This window comes from Cucumis sativus, chromosome 5 (genome assembly GCF_000004075.3).
Source record: "Cucumis sativus cultivar 9930 chromosome 5, Cucumber_9930_V3, whole genome shotgun sequence".
NCBI lineage: Eukaryota > Viridiplantae > Streptophyta > Magnoliopsida > Cucurbitales > Cucurbitaceae > Cucumis > Cucumis sativus.
The window spans coordinates 5,310,579-5,327,028 of NC_026659.2; the positions used below are offsets into that span (position 1 = coordinate 5,310,579).

At 31.2% G+C, this 16,450-nt stretch overlaps 2 protein-coding genes across 2 annotated transcripts; both read right to left on the reverse strand.

Annotated features, from left to right (window-relative positions):
• Nucleotides 1-4,539: 4,539 nt before the first annotated feature.
• Nucleotides 4,540-5,782, reverse strand: LOC101214909 (thioredoxin H-type). Its single transcript, XM_004149896.3, has 3 exons — nucleotides 5,625-5,782; nucleotides 4,868-4,993; nucleotides 4,540-4,754 (listed from the first exon to the last, which is right to left on the reverse strand). Exons 1-3 carry the CDS (start codon nucleotides 5,709-5,711, stop codon nucleotides 4,620-4,622), a joined length of 348 nt encoding a protein of 115 aa, XP_004149944.1. The 5' UTR covers nucleotides 5,712-5,782; the 3' UTR covers nucleotides 4,540-4,619.
• A 6,456-nt stretch (nucleotides 5,783-12,238) lies between these two features.
• On the reverse strand, nucleotides 12,239-13,169 carry LOC101214668 (thioredoxin H1). Its single transcript, XM_004149895.3, has 3 exons — nucleotides 12,977-13,169; nucleotides 12,749-12,874; nucleotides 12,239-12,648 (listed from the first exon to the last, which is right to left on the reverse strand). Exons 1-3 carry the CDS (start codon nucleotides 13,061-13,063, stop codon nucleotides 12,517-12,519), a joined length of 345 nt encoding a protein of 114 aa, XP_004149943.1. The 5' UTR covers nucleotides 13,064-13,169; the 3' UTR covers nucleotides 12,239-12,516.
• Nucleotides 13,170-16,450: the final 3,281 nt, after the last annotated feature.

Consider the following 16,450-nt stretch of genomic DNA (forward strand, 5'->3'; position numbering starts at 1 on the left):
TCTCGAAGTGTTTAAGTGCCACACTTGCTCACCTTTCGGGATGCAAATGATTGTACTTGATTAGGCGAGCTATATCTAAAATACTTGACTTATAATACTTATACAACTTCTCGTTTAAGGACAATAACCTCTTGACGCCTAAAGTCCGCACTTGTTCACCTTTCGGGATACAAATGTTGAAGTTATCTTGGTAAGGTAGAGTTTGTTGTCAAACTCTTTTTTGCACGCATAAGCTCTATCCTTGCTACTTAGCCTCTCAGGTAGTTGGCGATTGACACTAGCCAAGTGATAAATATAGTTCAACTAATACGACGAGGCTTATAAGCTAGACTTATTATCAAGAACCGATCAATTTTGATTTTCAATCTGGGATTATTTTGAAAATGTTAGAAATTTAACTTGAAATGAAGGATTGAAATAGAGATGGAGAAAAAAAAGGGTTTAGAATTAAATTATGAATTAAATTAAGAAATGTATATCAATTAAATTTTAAAAACGGAGAAAAATGTATATCGATTAAATTACTTTATTTTTTAATTAAGAAATGAAGTGAGATATATGTGACAATGATGGTTAAGAAGTTTGGAATTATATGTCATAAGAAATCCTTAAAAGTCTAGTTTCACTTCCTTCATAATTTGGAATTATATGTTGTAATGATGGTTAGAAGTTTGTGTTGGGTGTTTGTGGATGGAGTTTTCAAGTTTTGTTGTTTACTTGCAGGAACTGGTTTAAAATGTGTATTCATGCCTTGGATGGAAATATTTTATGTCTTAAAACCAAGACTTTTTTGCAAGTGTTGTTATTACTTATTTTGTACTAGAAATACTAGTTGTGGAAAAACCAAAATTCTGAAACCAAGGCTCAACACAAGCTGTGGTTATAATTATTCGCAATAAAATTTATCCCTTACAATACACTTCATCTAACCCTTAGTTTTTCCTTGTGAATATTAATCCCTCTCCTTTTCAAGGTGAATTAATATAATCCTCTGCATATTGTTTGTTCTTCATTTAATCCCTGAAATGATTGAATGTTCCATGCAATGTCTTATTTATGTTATATATGTGTTAATTCATAAGTTTGCTTTTGTGTATAGTTTTCTCTTCACTTTAAGTTTTAGACTTCAAGCTTATGCTAATGGAGATGGTTACTCATAGATCTTAACAAATCTAGACATTTTGCACCAATCTAAGTACTTAGTAAGCAAGCCACTTCAATAAATTTTTAACTTTTTTTGTTTCACTAGTAAGAATAAATCTTTCAATTTTTTTGGTTTACATTGTGTATGTAGATTCTTTTGGACAATATTCAAGCAATGGAAGGAGAAACGTATTACAAGCAATGGAGAACATGTAAGCTTAAGCTTTTGAAGATATGAATGAAGGCTACAAAAATAGTTTATCCATTATTGTTTCTTGTGGTGGGTGGTCCTCCCACCACAAGGGTTGGGAAGGAATTGAGATTAGGATGTTGTTGAAAGGATATCCAGGGCAGATATATGCTCACTTAAATGCATTAAAAGAAAAAACCAAGTTTTCAGTGGTAGCCATTCCTGCGAAATAGTCAAAGAAGAAGTGTTAATAAATTAATGTGTTGATATGATGATATGAAATAGTCAAAGAAGAAGTGTTAGTAAATTAATATTCATTTGTTATCTTGTAAAGAATAAGTGGTAGTCACGTGTAAGTGCTAATATGATGATCAAGGTATGGAATTTTTCATTGGTTAAACTACCGTTTTTGTTAAGTCTTTCTTTGGTAGTTTTTGAATTCATGTAGTTTTTATCATTTAGCCAAGAACTATTGAACTTTAGGATTACTTGCATAAGATCGAGGTTTAGCTTTATGTTAGAAAATATTCAATCATGAGGTTTCACTAATTATAATAAGATTACTTGCTTAAGATGAAGTTTACTTTATGTTCATGTTATAAATGTTTGATGGTTATTAAAATGTGCGTCTAAAATGAATCTTTTGTTTCTTTAGGTCTTCGCAAATGCGGGATAAAGCTTAGAAGGTCAGGGAAGCAAGTTACTTTTATATAGTTAGTTTGTTCACACTGAAATAAGCAATTCTATTTGTATTACTAGATTTGTAATTGGACATACTGAAACTTTGTTGTATACACGTTTGACTACTATATTATTATATATAAAGGTCTATTCATATATTTATTTGGTAGAAAAATTAGAGTATTAAATAATGTGAATCAAAACGGGAATTATATCCATTGTTAAAACAAGCTAGTTATTTTTTACATATAATGAATGTCATTAGTTGTGCTTGTATGACTTTACTATTATGTCATCAAACATTAATCTAATGACTACATAAAAGTTACCTTACTTACTTAAATGATACATTAATAATGTCAAAATTAGTGTCACGAAAAACCAGTTTTGGTTGTAGCGAAGGTTCCTACTCAAGGTGAAGGGTAATTACAATGTTTCCGAGCTTCACTATTCACATTTAATATGATACTAGTTTATTTGAAGAAACTATTAAAGATACTCGTTAGTTTTTATCATACATATATATTTTGCTTTGTGGTAATTAGTCTTTTATAGAGATATCTTTCAGCTTGATATTATGGTAGGGGGGAAAGCACGCGAGAGGTAACAAATTGTTGTTATCTGTGACAGTTGTATATGGGCAGTTTATTATGCGTGAAAGACACTTACAAAATCCCTTAGAAAATGAGAACTATCTGGTAATCATTCAGAAAAGTTTGGGTCTGAGAATTTTCGTAGAGAGATCGTTGAGAGGTTCTCCTTGAGAGCGTACGGTGGAAGGTTGAGAGTTCATACTTCTCTGAACCTATTTAAAACTAAGAAGATCTGAAGGCTACGATTACAGAGAAGGTAATCTCCTTGCTCGATCTGTTGTTTATCCCTTTGTGTATCTCTCTTGGTTGTAAGAGTTCATGAATTAATGTAAACAATAATAATAATGACTAACCGTGGATGTAGATAATTTTGTCCAATTACCACGCACCATAGATATAATCTTGCCTCTCTTCTCCCCTTTCTTATTCATTTGTTAGTGTTTATTGTTCATGCCCCGTTTGTATCGTTCACTGATTTTGGTACAACAATGCTTTTTTGTTCATCATTTTTAGATTAATTTGATCTCCCACTTTTAAAATAATTAACTTTTAACTCTAATAATATGAGTCTATCACTAATAGTCAAGAGGTTTATGATAAAGTTTATCAATAATATTTTACTATTCTTTAAAAATATATTCTTATACACCTACTTCCATTGCTATTATATTAAATGCAGATACATTTGAGATTACATATCAAAACTAATATAATATTGGTAATTATGAGAAAAACAAAGTCATATATCTTTTAGAAAATGTAAAGTCTTTCCACGTTTCCAAATTTTGAATCCACAATCATAGTAATCTTATCTTCCATATAATTCTATTAGAATGTGTTAAAAGTCACATATTTTCAATTCAAGATTTTAAATTTGGCCACCGTTTTTCTAAATGAGTGTTGTGGCGTGTTAATACCTTCCCCACACACAAATGACTCCTGAACTCAATTCTATTTTTCGCAGACCATTTTTTAAAAATTGTTTATTTTATTTCGGTGTCCAATCACACCGTAAAAAAGATTGATGACGACTCCTATTTTATTTTAAAACTAGCTCTTTTGAGGACGTCGACCGCTCCACGTCGTCTCGGGCACGTGGCGACAATTATATCTTACTAAATCTAAATTGTATACCAATTATATATTTAGTTTATGATTTCAGAAGTAGGGTTTATCAAGGTTTTCAGATTTTCGACATTTAAGAGTCCTTTTCAGTATATTTTGTTCGAGCTCACATGCTGACAATATTACCCTTGCTTGTCTTGAAGGTTTTGAAATTAATTCTTTCTATTAGCACGTTTTGTCTTCACTCACCTCCCGATGTGAAAGTTTTTCTCTTTAGCATGTATTGTCCTCACTCACATAAATTCTAGGCGTCACCTCAATCACATGCATAATAGAAAAATTGCAAGAAGGTCACCCCAATCACATGCATTCTAGGAAAATTCTCGATAGAGTCACCTAACATAGAATTGCTCAAACCTAAGCACGCTTAACTTTGAAGTTCCTAAGATGATCGTGTCACCGAAAAAAAAGGCGTATCTTGTTGGTATATCTGATAACTTTTTAACTCTTTTAACTCTTTCAACTCTTTCTTAACCTTAAATTTCATGTCTTCAGGATCCTTTTCATTCTAATGTGATACCGGTTCATTTATGTCTCTCTCTTAATTAACTCGGAACGGCATTATTCTTTACCATTCACACTTTTTTTGATTGGCAATTTAAAATTATGACATACCATTAGTTGTAAAATAAGTTTAATGATATTTTGAATATATAAGTTTCATGAGTAAAAAAAAGAAAATTAAAGCTCATGTAATAATACTAAACTATTTGATATATAAGTTTAAGCATATCCATCTGAAGTATATATACTGAATTTTTTACATGGTTGAATATGAGTTTCATATCAGAAAACAACATTTTATTTGGCAATATATATATCTCTAAAATAATTAACCTTTATAGCATTCTTATTGTTTATATTGAACTGACTATTATTGCTTTTCTTCAATAGGCTGAATGTTTGGAAATAGTGTTTTGGAGTAAAGTTTTCTTTGCACCCACGAACTTGTCCACCAATTTTCCATTCTTTAAGAATTGAAATGAAGGAACGGAACTGACTCCAAACTCCTTTGCAATACTCTGTAAAACACAGTACAAAATTAAATTAAATCACAATTTTAATTAACAAAAGTTGCATCAGCAAAAGCATATATATATGATCGAATAATAATAATAATTTCTTTTTAACTCACCATAAGTTCATCAATATCAACTTTCAAGAATATAACATTATTACTCATTTTCTTTGCCAACTCTTCAAGAATTGGAGCCATGAAACGACATGGGCCACACCATGAAGCTGTGAAGTTCACAACCACCTACCAATTACAATAGTGCATTGTTAGCTACAGTCTCGTTTTCATAATAATTTTTAAGAGCACAATTTAAGAATTAAACTAAAAATATAGTAAAAAATAAAATACTTGAAAAAATAACACCGCATGTGAATTTTTTAGTCTTTTACTAATTCTATAATTTTATGCTTGTGCTATGTATTTTATTATTTTTAACTTAAATGTGAAAGTGGACCATATTGGTTACCTTTGGTAATTATATGTTTTAAATTTATTTTTTCTTAAAAAATTATGCTTTTTACAGTATGATTTATACATTTTTGGAGGAAATACTTGAATTCTTACCCAAATATTTAAAATGAAAACCATAAATTATTGAAAATACTAGTTTTTAAATAGGGGTATTTTTAAAAATAGCAAAAGAATTTGCTGTATATTGTAAATATTTTGTAAAATTTAGTATGTTTTAAAATTTTCCTTTTAAATACTGGTTTTTGTTTTTAGAATTTGACAGAGAAAATAAGTGTTTTTTTAGTGGTATTATAAAACTGTACTTCAAAGACCAACAAACTAATTAAGATTGTCAAACGAGTGTTTAGTTTCAAAATTTAGGATTTGATCTTGAAAACTAAAGAAAAAGTAGAGATATATATACCAGCTTGTTGCATTGTTCGGCTTTGAGTAGGTGCTGCTTCCATGAGGATACAGTGTGGCAAGAAATAACTTTCCCCATTTCTGCCATTTTGCAAATTCTTCTTCTACTGTGAAAGAAAAAGGATATAAGAGTGAGTTTAAAATGAGTTGGCCTATCGAAGAATTGCATGGCTGAATTTATAATGAAATTTAAGGATGTGCAAAATGTGATACAAATAAAGACAGATTAATCCAAAGAATCATTTTCACTTTAATGAATGTGCATTGTTCATGGCTTTTAACGTAGAATTTTTTCCTTCAAAATTCGGTGCATGATCATATGAACATCATTTTCCTCATTTTACTTTAGCTATTAACACTACTTTTCCCATCTTTTATTACAGTAGAAAAATGGTGTTTCTTCTTAGACAATATCACAAGACAAAAAGGGTTCTGAGGTACACCTGCTTACCTCTCTCGCATCTTTTTCAAAAAATAAAAAATAAAAGACAAGAAGACACATCTTCGCAAAACCAAAAGCTACATATAAATTATATATAATATATATATATATATATATATATATATGTCATTCTTCAATTATCTATAGTCTAGATTGCATTTGCTCCTTTTTGTCTATACAAGACAATATGTAGCAAAATTCGAAGGGTGTCGTCATACTTCAAAAAAGCTTTATCTTTTCCATTTTTTACCTTTTAATATTTATTTTCCATTTTCTTACACATTATTCCTCGACAATATCGATTTTGTTTTAATAAATATTAATAAATTATTTATTTTATTGGATTGGTAGCTACTAATAGTAATGATAGATCACTAATTGTCTACCACTAATTTGGTCTTAAGAGTGATTGATGTTGATAAAACATATCTACTAGAATATGAAATTTTAATGTCTTCCTAGAATATGAAATTTTAATATCTTCGTAAATATATACTTTCGACATTTTTTTCCATTTACAAAATAGTTTTCTTTTTTATTTACACAATATACCATTTATTTTAAATGAACCAATTAAATATTGAGAGAATGAAAAAATAACAACTAACATGAGAAATATCTTTCATAAAGTAAAATAATTAGGGATTCTTCTCTGGTTTGGGAAGTTTTATGATGGTTCACTCCCAAGTTTCGTTTTAGTATGAAATTTGAAGGATCTTCTAGATAAATGCATGGGCTCATGCCAAACCTACTTGTTACGTATGTGAGGCTTTATTTTCATTTATTATATGCCTATGAGTACGAGCCTCTCCTTTTTAAAAACAAAAATGCATATGCACAACAAAAATATTGATTCATTTCAAAGAAAAGTTGTATTGGACTTTTCTTTCCCTTCAAAATTTAATTTAATTATGCATGTTAAGTAAGTACTTTGTTTGGTAACCGTTCATTTTCTTATTTTTGGTTTTTAGTTTTTCTAGGTGGTGTGTTTAGTAATTAATTCACTTTTTTTAAAAACAAGAAAATTTTTTTTTAAAACTATGAAAGAAAACTGAAAATGAAAGAAAATATTTTTATTTTTAAATCATTACCAAACATATATGGATTTTTTTAATAAACAAAAAATTTTAGAACATAATTTAAAAAATAGAAGAAACAAAAACCAAAAACTAAAATAGTTACTAAATTAAAGAGCCTGATCTTTAGTTTAAAGTTTGATGGTGAAATTTTAAGCTTTTGAAAACACAAAAACATCTTTTCCAAATTTAGATATTATTGATTTTTTTTCTTTAATTTTGTTTAACTTAATTAAGGAAGTTAAGTACACAAATTTTAATTTAGGATAAAAATGAATATGTTGAAAATAAAAAAAGGGAAAAGTTACACAATTGGTTTATGTGATTTTAAAAGTTTAAATTTAGTTTCTAAAAGTTGGTGAGGCTTGATAAAATCTTCATAAATAATCAACTAGGTCTCTACTATTTATGAACATCTTATCAAACCATTCATAGAAACTTAAATTTTAATTATTAATGATAGGGACTTTATTCTAATTATAAAATGTAAGATCTAAATTCTAACTTTTTCCCGATCATAGAATTAAGTTTTCTTTTGAACTCAAAAAACTTAGACAAAAATATAAAATATAAAATTTAGGCCAAAATGAAAATTATTGATACTAATATTTGACGTTAAATACATGTCTCTTGCTTAGTACAACGACATATAGGGTAAATAAATTTGAATCTCAAACCTCAATAAAGAAAATACATGCATATCAATTATCATTGCTATACTAGTTTAGTCATCATCTCTTATATTAAGATATTATGTCACCCCTAATCCGCAAGACAACAAAAATACAAATAGGATGCGAATTAGCTTAAACTTTGTAATTGGTTTTATGGCCAAACTTACTTGTTTTTGACATTCATTTCTATAATGCCCTTTCTCGCCACACTGATAACAAGTAATAATTGTTCTCCTATAATCACTACGCTTAACCAATTGGCTTGAAGTGGTCTTGGCTTTCTTGTTCTTCAAACTTTCTTTTTCTCCTTCGTTTCTTGAGTCAGAACTTGATCTTTTTAATTCAAAAACTCTTTACTACTCGCAGGGGCTGCATCCACCACCAATTGTGCATGATCACTTCTTACTAAAATTTGGCACAACAGGGGTTCTAATCTCTTCCTACAGACCCATTTACAAAACGCTTGAATCTTTCTCCCTCATTTATGATTAATATTAAGGCGTACTTGGCTAATTCCATGAATTTCCTCTCATATTCTGCAACTGAGAGTCTTCTCTGTTCCAAAAGAGAAACTCATCCCTCTTTTCTTCTATATACGTCACAGAAAAATATTTGCCATTAAATATTTTCTTAAATTCTTCCCAATTCACCTTTCCTCACCTACTTTCCTTGAAGATCCACCGGTCTTCAACCTCCTCTTGCAATAAAAATAGCTAGGATCCACCCTTCTTTCTTTCGGATATTGCATAATGTGGAAACATTTCTTCAATGTTCGTAGCCATTTTTCAGCTTCTTCTGGTTTAGCTGTTCCACTAAAGTTCAGTGCCTCCTAACGTCTTCAATCTTTCTATTGCAAATTGTTCCTTAGGCTGTGGTACTGAAATGTCAGGGTTTACAAAGTAAACTAGCTTTTGAGTTCATTGCAAATTGTTCCTCAAGTTGTGGTACCAAGGAACGTGTTGCTCTAATACCAAATTGTCACACCCTAATCCGCAAGACAACCAAAACGCAGGAAGTAGTGGGAATAGGATGCGAATTAACTTAAACTTTGCAACTAGTCTTATCGCTAAGCTTACTCCTAACTTCTTATAAACTATCAACAAAACTCAAAACACAATGGTAGTCAACCTAATTAAACGCTAAATATGATAAATAACATAACCAAAACGTACACTTTATTAATAACAAGCGTTTGGTAAGATTATACAATTATAACACTATGACCAAACATAAATAACTAACCCTTAAATGTCTTGTGGCCTTCTCAACTCGCCGCAAGCCCTTCAACCTTCATTTCTACTTGGCCTAAACGTCTGTTCCTAGAAGGTAAGATTTTCAAAACGTAAGTCTAAAAGACTTAGTGAGGTTTTACGAAATTCTTTTCGCAATGCTCTTTGATAAGTCCTTTTCGCCAAATCATAAATTCCAACACAAATCAGTTTATTAATAAAAACTTCCTTTCGCAAAACATATTAAAACATATGTAATCATTTTTTACAATGAAGTTATATCAACTCATAAATTAACTTCTTAATCGCAAAACTTATACTTAACCATAAAAGTTTTTATCTCTTAATTATTTTTTAGGATTGATTCAAACGCCAACTTCTTATCGCAAAATGTTACTTCAAAACACATCTTCTTATCCAAAATGCAAATTTTCATAAGACTTAACCGTATTTTTTTTCTTCTTGTACTTAAATTAGAAATAGGTCTCACATGTTAAGTTTAATTATCAACAAACCTTTAACCATTTTTTTTAATAACGGGTGTAAACTCCTTAGTACAAAGAAGTTAGTTATTGAATATAACTAACTTTAACAATCTTTAATGCTTTTAACTATATTAAAGAATAGAGTAATTATAATTGATGATCATTTTAAGAATAATAATTAAGGATATAGCAACATTTAAAAAAATTGCAAATATAACAAAACTATGATTGATAGACTTGTATCGCTGATAGATTAATATTTACATCATGCTCTATCGGTGATAGACTTTTATCATGGATAGAATTTGACAAATTTTATTATATTTGTAATTTTTTAAAAATGTTATTACATACTTAATTATTTTACATCTAATGGCTAAATTTGCAACTATCCCGTTGTAAGGTACACTATTATTTTTTTCCAAGGGAAGTTTAATGCTTGCTCATACCTATTTAAAATTGTAAATTATGTAGTATATTTCATTTAATATTATCTGATTTGAAATTTAAATTTTCCAGTTTTATCATTCTTTTTGTTTTAATATTTTTAGTACAATAGCAAAAAACTAAGGAGAGAACTTATAGAAAGGAAAGTTGAATCCACTCATAGAGGATGATTTCCAAGCCACACATTTAAAGATCGAAAACGAGCATATATAAGATGCTAACTCATATGCTGTGGTTGGTCCAAAGGAAAACTAAGAACAACATCACAGATGTCATGATCTCTCGAATTGCATCAACGAAATCCTATATATCTCGTTGGCGTATCTTGTAATTCCAACCGAGAGATTTGAAGTCATATTTAATCCACAATGGCAAAATAAACCCCGAGAGCATTAGAAAATCCACGAAACATAGCTATGGTCTCCATATAAGCTCTACAGAAACTTGTCCTAGAGAAACGATTATGTTCTTCATACGATCACTTTACACTATTACTACCATCACAATGGCTCCAGTACCCACTTCACCATCCCGAAAAGCCACATCGGAGTTTCATATCTTAAAAGATCCCAGGAGGGCATGACCAATGGGAAGCCTCCTTAACAGTCTGAGGTAGAACAGCAACTAAATAAGATGTTGTCAAGAGCGTTGATTAAGAGATTCAACAATCAACTAGAAAAAGGGTCAATGCACTATTGACGCTTGTGATTTTAGATACTTGACAGTTTTAAATAAAACTTTAAAAAATTAATCACTTAAAAAATAAAACATCAAAACTTTATATGAAAAGGTGAATTTTCATGCTGACACATTTTTTCATGTTTAAAAAACTTCAACGGATATGTACTTTTTCTTGAAATTTCGAACGTGAATAATTTTTATGAAAAAACGGAGGTGAGTAGTATCTATTTTTTTCTTGACGGTTTGTAAAGGTCAACAATATTTGAAAAGTAATTTTAATAAAAAATTTGGAATTCCAACAAAACGCTAGCTAGGGTGGCCTCATGAATTCTCCACACCTCACGCGATTATTTGTCAAACGTTGAACACCTCTGCCTCACAGTAATTCTCTGCCTGCCCACCACCGCTTGTCAATCTTCAACCATTCTAGGTCTTCATCGTAAAACAAAGAGTGAATAAGAGCAATGACTTAACACCACGGATGAGAGAATACCATGCATAGCACACTGAGAGAGAGAGAGTGTGAGATTTCTATAGTTTCTACAAAAACAACTAACACCAACCCTAATAGGAAAAAGACCTACTAACCAAATAAGGAAAAAACAATAATCAATATAATCAACAGAATGTCAATATCCTATGACAAAAACATGAAGGAAATAGTTCAATAAGGAAGAAGAATAAATGAGCACTTTTACAGCCAATTCCAAGGTTCGACCGATTTTCTGATAGTTTTTTGTTGTTTTAGTTCAATATTAGTATGAGTTAAATTAAAATTCAGTGCCCATCAAATAGAATCAAAGTTTGGTTGGCGTCTGAGCCTCGAAAACAAAAAGATTGTGTTGGTGCCAATTAGCAGAAGCATAATGAATGAGAAATTATGATATGGAAAGGTTGTAAAACTTGACAGGCCATATAAAATAGAGAAATGACATCAGAATAGTTGATGGCAAAAAAAGAGAGAGACTAGAAGACTACAGGATCCATATATATATATATGTTTAAGTAGAAATTAAGCATTTTCCTTGCATTCTTAGAGAGCATGGAGACTCGTTTCAGAGGCTTGACATAAAGAGTATTTTAAACTGGAGATAATGGAACGATGAGGCAAGAAACTACAAGATGGAAGAGAATTGAGGCAAAGCACACCACAGACAGATTTTCATTTTTTGTGAAACAAAAATAGCCAATATCAATTTCCAAAACTTTTGCACAAGAGAATTAGAGGACGGCGATGCTCGTGTTGAGCCAGCCTTGTACGCACTTTTGACATAGTATAATCTTTTTTTTCTCATAATGCTAGAAAAAAGGGAAAGGGCGAGGATACATCAAATAACAACTCATACCTAACTCTACCAGACTTGCTTTTAGTTGCACTTGACATATATATATATACTCAAATCTTTTTTATTATCATTCATTTTTGGAATTTATTCTCTTACTTTAAATATTAGGCCGCCAATTTGTGGTAGGTTTCAGTTTTTTTTTTCTTTATTAATATGGTAGATTAAAGTCTATGAACATCGTCCCCCTTTTCTTTTTCCTTTTTTTATTCGAATTTATATGCTCTAACCCTTAAAATAGATGGGATAAATTAAAATATATTGATCTCAATAAGAACACGTTGGTTACATTTGCAGCAATATTTAATAAACTGAAAATTTTTGGGTACACATCCTCGAGCTCATGTACATAAGCAGTACAAGTTGTAAAGTGATAATTTTTTTAGCTCAAGTACATATATAAGCAGTACAAGTTGTTAATAATATTTTTCTTTCTGAATACAGAAGGCATGTGAAGATGTCTACATGGTCTGGACTGCGTGCACATATTACTTTTAATAACAAAAAAAAATAGCTTCATGCAACATGTTTGGATACAGTTTTGTGCAAAACATCTTTCCTTGCTCCTACGAACTTGTCCACTAATTTTCCGTTCTTGAAGAATTGAAACGAGGGAAGGGCTCCCACTCCGTACTCACTGGCAACACTCTACACAGAAACAAATAATATACACAGTCAGTCATAATGTGGTTGTCTTTAACTAGTAAAGAAGTTTCACATAGTCATCATTAAGACAGGTTTACAGTACCATGAGTTCGTCAACGTCCACTTTCAAAAATGTAACATTATTACTCATTTTATTCGCTAAATCTTCAAGAACAGGAGCCATGCCACGACACGGGGCACACCATGTTGCGGTAAAATTCACGACGACCTAATACCGACGAAAATCGAAATGTTGAAAACAATGTTATATACCCACGACAAAAGGAGAGGAAATTAATTGAAAGAAATGATTAAAAAAATTAAAAAGTACCAATTTGTTGCATTGTTTGGCTTTGAGGAGCTGTTGCTTCCAAGAACGAACTGTGTGGCATGAAACTACTTTCCCCATATCATTCATTATTGCAATATACTTTACAAAAAGAAAAGACAAAGGGGAAAATGAGCAGATTAAAAGGGATTTGTATTTGAGAAGAAAGAAATTATATGAAATCTATGGAGAATTGAAGAGCTAAATGGGGTGAATTTATAGTGTTTGAAAGATGAGGGGAAAAAAAAAGAAATGGTATTGTGTGAGAATGAGTTTTTTTTTCAGCAATATGTTGACTTTTAAGCATCTTGATTATGAGCCATGGAAATTAAAGCATTTATTCACTATTTATTTTATTTTATTTATCTCTAATACTTTATTGATTAGTGCTTCCTTATATTTTTTCATTACATTGTATGAATGCCTTTTACTTTGAAGCTTTTTTCATGATTCTTTCCATTATATGATTCTTTTCGTTTTTAATGTTTCTTTACTTTTATCTTTGTTTATAAATTGTATATTATGGTCGTTCACTTTGTTTTAAAGAAACAGATAAGCATTCGAGGGGATGTATGATATAAAAATCCTAAGTATGCATGCGTTTTTAAAGAAAAAAAATTAACGTGACAAACCATGATTAAAATAATAAGGTGAGATACACAAAGATATGTATCGCTTAAGGATGTATAACTAAGCATATTTTTTAATAATTTTTTTTTTAAAAAATAAAGATAAAAGATCATATAAAACTTGAGTGGCTTTAAGTCGAACATATTAAAGTCAAATAGTTCTTATGAAATTTAAATTTTATGTCTAGCTTAGCTAATAAGAGGTCTCAGTTTCAAACTCCACTCTCAAGTTATATTATTATCCTATTTTTAGAAAGAAAAAAAAACTTAATTTTTATAAGTTGAGTTATAATTTCTGACCAAAATCACACAATCACATTTATGTAATGTTCCAATAATAAATTATAAAAAAAAAAACTGAAAAACATTCATTCTTTCTCTTAAAACACAAATAACTTTTATCAAACTAAGTGTTAGGAATAATTAAATCATAGTGATATATTAGCTGGAAGCATAATATCTAGAAAACATAAATAATCTCTTTATAGGAAAAGAAAATAAGTTTAGATATTGAAAAGATATGTAACAAAAATTTGAGGCGAAAATGAGTTCGATCATTTGATTTTGCACTGTCTTAGCCAATCAAATGCTTTCATTTTTCTTTATCTTTTTAATTTCTTTGCCTATACTCACGATCACAGGCGGAGCTACTAAGGGCTAAGAGCAAGTGTGTCCTTTGACGAGTTAGTGGGTGCGTGTATATATATTAAATATATATAGTATGTATTCTTTGTACAAATCCAAGAAATGTTGAATATTTTTTAACGCATGTTTACAAAAATAAATTTTTTTTTTTTTATGATAATAGGGTTCATATCACTACATTTTTTAAGTTGCAAAAATAACAAATTTAAAAAGAGATGACCTTCTGATAACCTTCTGATTGTCGTCTGATATCATTAGTTACTTGTCATATTTGTCATAATCACGATATGCAGAAAACTGCGCTGTGGGCTGTTTTTTTTTTTTTTTTTGTCATTTAATGTAATTTTCCTTTTTAAAAACAAAATTAACTAATAGTTGTGTATGCACTATCGAATTTAGCATAGACCAAGGGAGAGCCCCCTCAACTTTATGCTCCTTATATTAGGAGGCAAGCATATATAGCAAAATAAATTATGATAATAGGATCCATGTCACTACATTTATTAAATTGCAAAAGTGGAAAATTTAAAAATTCAGTCGAAAATCGTCGACATGCCTGAAAAAAAAAAGTTGAAACTATCCATCTTTTTATCAAAACATTTGCATGCAAGCCTTCTCTAATTTTTAGGGTTTAAATATTTCTTTTCATTTTCTCTTAAGCTTCTTTTACCCTCTCTTCAACTTTAATCTTTAGGGTTTATCATGTTAACTTTGAAATTCTTGTTGGGCATTGTGAGTAAAATGTTTACTCTTCTTCATAAGTAGTGCAACTGTAAGGCCCTAATTACATAACACCAATGTGACAAAGACCCTACAACGAGGGAGTATGCGTACACTACCTGACCCCAAAAAAGGAAGTCTGGTTAAGGAAAATAATTGCGAAGAAATCACTAGGGTAAGAGTGTAGTGCACGAGGAAGAGCACAAAAGAAGGAAAAAGGTGACATGAAGAGAAATAACTGTATAATTTATATCTGCATGTGTAAGCAACGAGATAAGGATAAGTGGCCAGAAGAAGCCTATATGGTATGTCGAGAGTTAGGCGTTCGACACAGTGGTGTGAGAAGAAGCACTTATGCCTATGAAGCTTTTGGTGCCCTCTTGACAAGACTAGACGATAATCCTAAGAAGATAAACAAAGACTTGTAGCTTTCCAAGGAGACAAAGAGGGCCAAGCGATTTAAAGAAGTTGGGCTTTCAAAGGAGATAAGGTGTACGTCTCAATGGAAAGTCAAATCGTCGAGTGATGTTCGAACCACGTGTTGGGTGTGGATTGGCTGCATGACGCGGAAAAATGGATAGGAGGCGCATGTGAAGTGTGGAAGTGACCTTTAGACTAGAAGGCCACTATAAATAGAGCTAAAAATCAAGGAAAGAGGGGTCAAAGATAAAGGAAGGAAAGGAGTGAGAATTTTTTAGAAAAATGACCAGAGGAAGTTCGAGGTGTGGAACGACAAGATAAGAGAATCGCTAGGGAGAAGAAAATTTTAGAAACAGAGAAAGAAAGGGATTGAGATTGAGTGTATATATGTTGTTAGGTGTTGAGTCCATGCGAAATATTGTTCTAAGGATGTATAGCCAAGCTAAGGAAGGAACATAGGGTGTCTTTGTAGTCTTACATGGCACATTAACTATGGAAGTTTCTATTACGCCTGAGGTGCCAGTGGGTAAGTGCATCCCTCCTCAGCGTGTGTGACTAAGCTGAGAAGGGAAGCAAGTACAATACTCAGGCAGACAAAGCAAAGCTTAGGAAGCTAGAGAGTCAGAGAGTTAAGTCAGAGAACGGGGAACTCCAAGTGCGGTCCGCTACGAGAGGTTAGTTAGAAAACCGAGGCAAAGGGCTAAGGTGTGTCTCTACACTTCTAGGTACCTACCACAATGAGCAATATTTAGCAAAGTAGAAAGAAAAGGATTACGAAGAACTACCCTCGAGTTGGGATGTTGATGACTCGATGAGAAAGGGTTGAAGAAAGGAGTCTTAAACCCCCGAAGACCTCAACGCGAAGCGTTTCACTTGGTGGCAAAAGAGAACAAGGCGCATTGCTACACGATGAGGTTGTTAGGCACTGAGGTCATGCCAAGACCAATATTGAGGCCGCATAACCTAGTTAATTAGATGGGGAGACTGAGATGTTTGGTAATCTCATACGGTATGAGAGTCGTGTCATCTTACCTTGCACCTAAGGAGCCATTTGGAAGGCAGG

Excerpts from the sequence above, each read along its gene's own strand:
- LOC101214909 (XM_004149896.3), bottom strand. The coding sequence starts at position 5,711 with ATGGCAGAAATGGGGAAAGTTATTTCTTGCCACACTGTATCCTCATGG. Across the intron at positions 4,994-5,624 it reads CCGAACAATGCAACAAGCTG|GTGGTTGTGAACTTCACAGC; the intron begins GTATATATATCT and ends TGTAATTGGTAG. Across the intron at positions 4,755-4,867 it reads TTGATATTGATGAACTTATG|AGTATTGCAAAGGAGTTTGG; the intron begins GTGAGTTAAAAA and ends TGTGTTTTACAG.
- LOC101214668 (XM_004149895.3), bottom strand. The coding sequence starts at position 13,063 with ATGAATGATATGGGGAAAGTAGTTTCATGCCACACAGTTCGTTCTTGG. Across the intron at positions 12,875-12,976 it reads CCAAACAATGCAACAAATTG|GTCGTCGTGAATTTTACCGC; the intron begins GTACTTTTTAAT and ends CGTCGGTATTAG. Across the intron at positions 12,649-12,748 it reads TGGACGTTGACGAACTCATG|AGTGTTGCCAGTGAGTACGG; the intron begins GTACTGTAAACC and ends GTTTCTGTGTAG.